This window comes from Carlito syrichta, unplaced genomic scaffold, assembly GCF_000164805.1.
Source record: "Carlito syrichta isolate Samal-C Ts95f unplaced genomic scaffold, Tarsius_syrichta-2.0.1 Scaffold309115, whole genome shotgun sequence".
NCBI classification, from domain to species: Eukaryota; Metazoa; Chordata; class Mammalia; order Primates; family Tarsiidae; genus Carlito; species Carlito syrichta.
In genome coordinates this window covers 353,580-361,573 of record NW_007253211.1, presented here as the reverse complement: position 1 = coordinate 361,573, position 7,994 = coordinate 353,580, and the positions used below count along the sequence as shown (strand labels likewise).

At 47.2% G+C, this 7,994-nt stretch overlaps 1 protein-coding gene across 6 annotated transcripts; it reads right to left on the bottom strand.

Annotated features, from left to right (window-relative positions):
- Positions 1-272: 272 nt before the first annotated feature.
- RPS10 (ribosomal protein S10) lies at positions 273-7,207 on the bottom strand. 6 transcript variants are annotated; one of them, XM_021716984.1, is made up of 6 exons: positions 7,114-7,207; positions 6,206-6,355; positions 5,840-6,011; positions 4,538-4,615; positions 1,138-1,193; positions 273-365 (listed from the first exon to the last, which is right to left on the bottom strand). In XM_021716984.1, the coding sequence occupies exons 2-6, from the start codon at positions 6,353-6,355 to the stop codon at positions 324-326; spliced, it is 498 nt and encodes a 165-aa protein (XP_021572659.1). In that variant the 5' UTR covers positions 7,114-7,207; the 3' UTR covers positions 273-323. The 6 variants fall into 6 exon arrangements, with proteins under 6 accessions (XP_021572659.1, XP_021572661.1, XP_008065009.1 ...); XM_021716986.1 differs by having other exon boundaries at positions 4,534-4,615; positions 7,118-7,202; XM_008066818.1 differs by having other exon boundaries at positions 7,118-7,202.
- Positions 7,208-7,994: the final 787 nt, after the last annotated feature.

Below are 7,994 nucleotides of genomic sequence, written 5' to 3'. Positions count from 1 at the left end.
ACAAACTCTCAATCCCAGGTCTACCACAACTTTCTCACCATACAAAGTAGAGTCAGTAGGGCTGGTATGGGAAGGTCCTCAGCTCTCCAAATACCTCTGGGCAAGGCGCAGGTTAGAGCAAAGCCAAGGACAGGAGCTCTAACAGCAAAAAGTGGCATCACTCTGGACAAGGTCAATTCCCAAAACAAATCCAGTCTTGCTTCTTTTACTTTCTGACCCATAATCACTTACTGCTCAGGTCACACAATGCAAACAGAAGAGGCATAAAGGAATAAATTTTTCTGGCTACAAGTTTATTCCACACAAAATAATCCTCTCCAATTTTACTGAGGTGGCTGACCACGTCCACGACCAAATCCGCCTCTCTGCAAGAGAAAGCACATTAACATCAGCATTAGCAGCACACTGGTTCTGTCTTTTTTGAGGCTGTGCTAACTTTCAGGCCTCATTTTCACTGCAGAGGTCCCCAAATGTAAATGGCTATGAGAATGTAGGCCATAATAAACCCTAGCCCCAACCCTTATCAGCTGTGGAACCACACCCAACATCTAGGCCCATTTCCTCACTAGTAAAGTGGGAAGATGGACACCTACTCAGTGAGTTCATACATGTGCATACAGAAGCACCCAGCACAGAACTCCATCTTGCTTCTATTCTGTACATTTTCTTTTCACAAATGAGTTATCTGAGGGCAGTTGTGTGCTATGAAGACCTGCCACAGGACAGTTGCCCCAAGTGATATGCTAGCCCTGTACTTGAATGAACTCATCTCACAACTATCTTGATAGCTATAATTATCACCTCTATTTTATAGGTGAGAAAACTGAGTTGAGGGGAACCTGCCCAAGACCACATTACCTGAAAGGTACAGGATTTGATTTCATATCATTTTGGTTCTTGAGCCCACCCATCGCCAGTGTTCAGTTCAATCTCAAGCTTCAGTTCATGAATCTCTTTTGGAGGTTATAACCATCATTAACAAAACATAAAGTACCAGTATTGATTTGTGAGACTCGTTTCAGTGATTTGGGAAAAAAAGAGAGGACCTATCGGACAACATCCCTAGAACTTGCAAAGCCACCACAGTGAGGCAAGAACAAGTGACTGCTTACGGAAAGCAAATAGGAGGATACTCACAAACTGGAATTCAGTTGCTGACCCAGCCCCAGCCTCGGCTTTCTTGTCAGCACCAGCTGGAAAGTAAAACATGAATTTACAGTCATCACATTATCTAATCTACCATAGAACAAGGGGAGACAACTGGATGCCAATCTTGCAGGAAAAGCTATATACCACCCAACGAAGTAAATTACACCAGTGGTGGGAAACACCTTCCAAGCCACCTCTGCCTCTCCTGGGGCATACTTCTCACATCAGCTCCTCCAGGGAGGCTGCCCCAATCACAAAACCTATGCCACGTGTCCTTCCTGTTCAGCCCCCGAGAACTCTCACATCCCATCACTGCATGATCACCCACTTCAGACCAGCACCTAGCTTACGAAGGGAGTGCAATTAGGGAAGAACTAAGAGGCAGTGGTCGTGAAGGCTGACAGTCACAAGAGCAACCTTAATCACTGCCAAAGGAGAGAAGCAGGCAAAACACAAGATCTAGTGCTGCCCGTCCTATATGGCAGCTGCTAGTTCAAACAGAGAGGTATGCAAAATACACACCAGATTTCCAAGACTTGAATTAAGAAAATAAAATACCTCAATACTGATTACATGTTAGAACAACACTTGGATGTTTTTAATTGACTGATTTGTTTAAGATAGGGTTTCTCTGTTGCCTAGGCTGGAGTCCAGTGATGAGATTATAGTTAACCGCAGCCTTGGACTCCTAGGTTCAAAGGATTCTCCTGCCTCAGCCTCTCCAGTAGATGGGTCTACAGGCACATGCCACCACACCTGGCTAATTTATAGAGTCAGGGTCTTGCTATGTAGCCCAGACTAGTCTCAGTCTCCCAAGTAGCTGGGACTATAGAGACAAGCCACCACGCCCACTGTACTTTTTAAAGATATATTTGAGTAAATAAAGTATATTTGTATTCAAATTATCTGTTTCTACTTGCTTTTTCAAGCGTGGCAACTAGGGAACTTTATATTACATCTATCACTAATAGGGGGTTGGGGGCATGGAGTGAGGGCTAATGCCAATATAATGAATATGTTTCAGTTAATTACCATTAACATTGGACCCTGCGGCTCAGGCCCAACTGGCACATCCTCTAAAGAACAGTTCCAGCCAGACTCGGTGGCTCAGCCTGTAATCCCATGCCTTGGGAGGCTGAGGTGAGTGGATTCCCTGAGCCCGTGGGTTCGAGACCTGCTTGGGCAACTTGGTGAGCCCTCATCTCTACAATAAATAAAAAATTAACTGGACATGGTAGCGCGTGCCTGTAATTTCGGCTACTTGGAAGGCTGAGGCGGAAGGATCTCCGGAGCCCAGCAGGTCAAGGCTGCGGTGGCTGGGAGCGGCCACTGCACTCCAGTCTGGGTGACAGAGTGAGACTCCAACTCAAAAAAAATAAAAATAAAAAATTTAAAAAAAGAACAGTTTCCTGACTGATTTTTCCCTGCGTGTAAGGACTGCTAATATGAGCAATCACCAACTTACTCTGAACCAAGAGCTGGAGGAATTCATTCTTACCACTACCCTATAAGGTACTTGGGTCAAGTGGTCCCTGCTACTTTTACATATGAACAATCAGGAAAGATGACAAGGAGATAAGAGTAGTAGAAGTTAGTAAAAACTCCTCTTTTACACCTTTTTAAAAAAATCAGTTGTTTCTGCAACAAAACAGAGCGACTCTTTAAAAATAAATAAAAACAAGTTGACTCTTATTACTCCTCTGCAAAAATACTACCAATGGCTCCCCACCTTCTTCAAGAGTAATAAGAGCCCAACTCCCTACCATGACCCACATCCGTATCTCCAGCTGGCTCCCACTGTTTTAGACAAGCCAGGTGCCCTCCCTGAGGGCCTTTACCTGGATTGCTCATCCCCTAGACAGCCACTGGCTGGCTCCCCTCATCTACTTTAAGCACGTGATTAAATCTCACTTATGCAAGACTTTTTCTAAAAATCGAACTGAAAAGGAAATCATCACTCTGCTTTAGTTTTTCCCCATAGCACCGACACCATCTAACATATACTTATTTTTACCACTAAAATGCAAGTTCAGGACGGGCATAGTGGCTCATGCCCATAATCCACCCCCCAGCACTTTGGGAGGTGGAGGCAGGAGGATGGCTTGAGACCATGAGTTCAAGATGAGCCTGGACAATATAGTGAAACTCTGCTGCTACCCAAAAAAAGGGAGGTGGAGGCGAGAGAACTGCCTGAGCGCAGGGGTTTGAGATCAGCCTAGGAAACTTGGCAAGACCCTATCTATACAATAAATCAAAAGATTAGCTGGGCTTGGTGGCATACATATGTAGGTCCAGCTACTTGGAAAGGCTGCGGTGGCCGTGAGTGTGCCATTGCGCCCAGCCTAGGGGACAGAGTAAGACTAGGATTCAAAAAAAAAAAGGGCAACCCCTTGGGTCCCTTCCCACTCTGGGAGCTTTACTGTTCCCTTAATAATTACTGCTTTAGGCCAGGCCCAGTGGCTCTGCCTGTAATCCTGCGCTTTGGGAGGCCAAAGTGAGTGGATTACCTTAGCCTGTGGGTTCGAGACCTGCCTGGGTAACTTGGCGAGACCTCATCTCTACAATAAATCAAAAAATTAACCCCGTGTGGTAGCGTGTGCCTGTAGTTCCACTACTGGGAAGGCGGAGGCGGAAGGATTGCCGGAGCCCAGCAGGTCGAGGCTGCGGTGGCCGGGAGTGGCCACTGCACTCCCGTCTGGGCGACAGAGTGAGACTCCAACTCAAATAAATAAATTACTGCTTAAAAAAGGGGGGGGGCAGATGTGGTAGCTCACACGTATAATCCCAGCACTTTGGGATGTCGAGGTGAGAGGACTGCCTGAGCCCACAGGTTTGAGACCAGCCTGGGCAACTTGGTGAGACCTCATTTCTACAATAAACCAGAAAAATTAGCTGGGCGTGGTGGCACGTGCCTATAGTTCCAGCTACCTAGAAGGCTGAGGCAGAAGGATCGCCTGAGCCCAGCAGGTCAAGGCTACAGTGACTGGGAACGTTCCACTGCCTCCAGCCTGGGTGACAGAGTGACACTCCGATTCAAAAAAAGAAAGTAGGGCAATGAACTTAAGTGAGCCCTGCCCTTATGAAGCTTATAACACAGAACACAACCTGGAACCAAAAAAACATTGCTTTCCTGAAAGTTGCCAGTTTTGCTCAGTTCAAGTCTTTAACTAAGTGCCTCCAACTCAGAGGACCTTCCTCCTGATTCCCATCTATCAAATCCCTACACAAGGGAGGAAGCACAAAGGACTAGAAGTTCTGATGATCTGGAGCCTGAAACCAAGAACCTTGCCTGGTTACCTTGGCACCCTCAAGGGCTGAGCCCCAGGGACAACTCTGAGAATCCAGAGATTCTACTCCAACACCCCAATGTGGATGGTGCATTACTCACGGGGCACAGCACTCCGTCTGTAGGTGTCTCTGTCAGCTTCCCCTCTTGTGAGTCTTGCAGGTCGTTCACCCTCCAGACCTACAGAAAGTAAACCACATTGAACATAAGGCAATGTGGGAACTTGGTTCCCTGAAGGCCAAAAAAACAGATCCTGTTTTCAATCTAATATTCTCTGTAACAGTTACCTTGGAACTTCCCTGGCGTCTGCATGATTAGAATATGAACTATTTTAAATAAGTATTTACTCTCAATCTATTTTGAGAAGAGAAAATCATGTAGTAACAAAAATAAATGCCAGGCCCAACTATAAAAACCTATGAAGTGCAGACAGACATTGCTATTTTCCCCCACGTGATTCCAAGAAGCAGTAGAAAATCTTTGCGCAAAAGATACTAAACTACCTAAGCACCAGAATCTTTTAGGGAGCTATAACAAATAGATTACTGCGGGTTCGTGACCCGCCTGGGCAACTTGGCGAGACCTCATCTCTACAATAAATCAAAATGAGCCGGGCGTGGTAGCACGCGCCTGTAGTTCCAGCTACTTGGAAGGCTGAGGCAGAAGGATCGCCGGAGCCCAGCAGGCGAGGAGCGGCCACTGCACTCCAGTCAGGGTGACAGAGTGAGACTCCAACTCAAAAAACAAAAACAAAAACAAATAGATTACTGGGCTCCATCACGTCACTCTCCAGGGGGACCTAGACCCTCTGATTAAGTTTAGGACTCTCTGAAGCTCATCACCCCAAGTCCACGAACCCTGCTGCTCCTACAAAGTTCATGTGACAAAGAACCACAACCTTGACAAAACACAACTGTGAGCCAGTAGTGATCTCAAGAGTCAGAAGGTAATCCCCACATACCAACACATGCATATCCTTTCACACCATGAGCATAAACACATCAGTTCTCCTCCATTTCTTTTACAATTTTGGCTCCTGTTGCTCATTAAACTACACAAAACTCTACCTTTCTTTCCCATGTGATAAACAGCTTTTGCTACAACTTCTCACTGCTGAACTTACTCTCATGCTCTACCACATGCGTAGATATTTGCACAGGTGCTGGGGAAGAAAGCCACAGCCTTATATTCTATTTGTGTTTAATCCCCTCTCACAGATGGCCCAGAGACCTGAGTCTACTTCTATTATGTGTCCGAGCCAAGGGACAAAGGTTCTAGGACATAGGCAAGGTCTACGCACTAGAGTCCCCCTAAAGCTGCCACCAGTGGCAGAAGAGCACTTCTGTCCCTCACACAGAAGAAACTACCCCGAACAGACCGAAGGTATTTATTGGGGCACCATACCTTTGGGCCGAGGTCTGCCAGTCTCTGGACGGCTGCGGCGCAGGGTGGCTGGCACAATCTCAGGGGGCAGGTGGAGGTAATCACGTAGATACTGGATACCCTCGTTGGTAAGGTACCAGTAGAAATGTCTCCAGGCAAACTGTTCCTTCACGTAGCCACGAGACTTGAGAGACTGGAAGGCAGGTTAAGACATAACTAGGAGCTTGGATCTTCACAAACAGGTTTTCACATCAACGAAAGTGTATCCATCTCACTGTCCTTCAAGGAAAGCAGTTCTCACAGTTGTGACTTCTCCTTGCAATCTGCCCTAAAAGTTACTGGAAAACCCATTCCATCTCAACCCGCTTCCAACAGCCTCTCCCTCACCTGCATGGCTTTCATGACATGAAGGTTGGGCACATTCTTGTCGGCCAGCTCTGGGTGCTTAGGCATATGGACATCCTTCTTGGCTACCATCACGCCCTCCTTAAAAAGGAGTTCATAGATGGCAATCCGGTTTTTCTTGGGCATCAACATCTGTAAGGAAGAAGAGCCGCTTCTGAGCGATGGGGCCCAGGTCCAGCAGTCAAGTTCATGACCCTAAAGCGACCACACAAAACCACCTACTGGGTGGAAAACCGTAGCAAACACACAGAAGGGGAAAACTACAAACTGCAAAACAAACTCGGCAGAGACCAGCTCCCTCCCCACCCCCAACGATTCAGGTGGAAAGAAAGGTGCCAGAATGGTCAAACAAAACAAAGGTGCAAATTCGCTCCAGGCTTTCGTAAGTTTTCACAATGACAGACATATGAGAGGGGAGGGAGTACTTGGGAGTCATCAGCGACTGTACCTGGTGAGAAACCGCGCGGCTGTGCCTTCAATTACGCACGAAAGGCCGGAGTAAACCCCTCACAGGCCTTCAGACCCCATTTCCTACCACACCTCCCCCAAACTAGAGTTCCAAGGCCAGGCAACGAGGCAGTCGGGAAGGAGGGTCCCGTCCCGAAGGAAAAACGTGCAGGCAGGACGTTGTCTCCCTAGCCTCGCCTGGCTGGTCTCCACCACGCAAGGCTTCAACCTTCCCTCTGCCTCCCTGGGCCATCCGGACGCCAATTTTCGCCTACCGGCGGCCCCCTACCCCCTGAAATAGGCCCCCAGTTCCTATCGCTGCTCAGAAATGGAAGTGTGGGGAGGGGTAGAGTGATCCTCAGCCCCGATCCTACGGAGGGGCAGCCACTACGGTAACAGGATGGCCCGGATTGGGGGCCGATGGAACCAAACCCCAGAGGAACTCACCGCGACGGCTACGGAGTCCGAGGCCGAGGCTGGAAAGGAAGAGGCATGCGCAGTACTACCTCTCTTCCGGGCTACGCGGCCCCGCCCCCCCGCCAGGACCCGCGCGCTGCCTGGGGTGGCCTCGGCGGCGCCTGAGGCTCGAACGGCTCTGAGCGTGGACCCCCGCCTTGTGCGCACGCGCACAAAGAAACCGCCCCAAGAACTTTTGAACCTGCGTGCTTTATCAATAAATGGTCACTTAGGCTTGGGCCGTCCCGTTGCAAGCGCGTTACTTCTTTTTTTCTCCTCCAAAAATGTTAACTTATTGTGCAATTAATGCATGCTTTTGAGCAAGAAAATAGAGAACATTCAAATAAAAGAATAACAATAATAAAAGACGAAAACCATAATCTCATCAACGAAAGTTAATGCCAGTAACGTTTTGGTACATATTCTTCCAAACGCATATGCATCCACACAAATATATTTTTCTCACAAAAATAGGATGTTTTCTGGGTCAGGAGCCGTGACTCTTGCCTGTAATCCCAGCACTTTGGGAGGCTGAGCATGGGACTCAAGACCAGTCTGGGCTACAAAGTGAGACACCCCACACCATCTCTATATGACTTTTTTTAAAGAATGTTTTGAATATATGGTATGTATGATATGCTTTGTAAGCTGTTCTTTTCTCTTACCAATATGTCATGAATCTCTTTTCATGTTAATAACTATAATTTTAATGACTGCATAGTAGCCCATTGGTAATTACCCTATGATAGAATATATACTTTAAACATCTTTCACTATCATAAGTGATAACACTACACATATGTGTGCGCCTTTGCTCAATATTTTTCTTAGGATACATTCCTGGAAGCATAATTGTTGTGTAACAAAG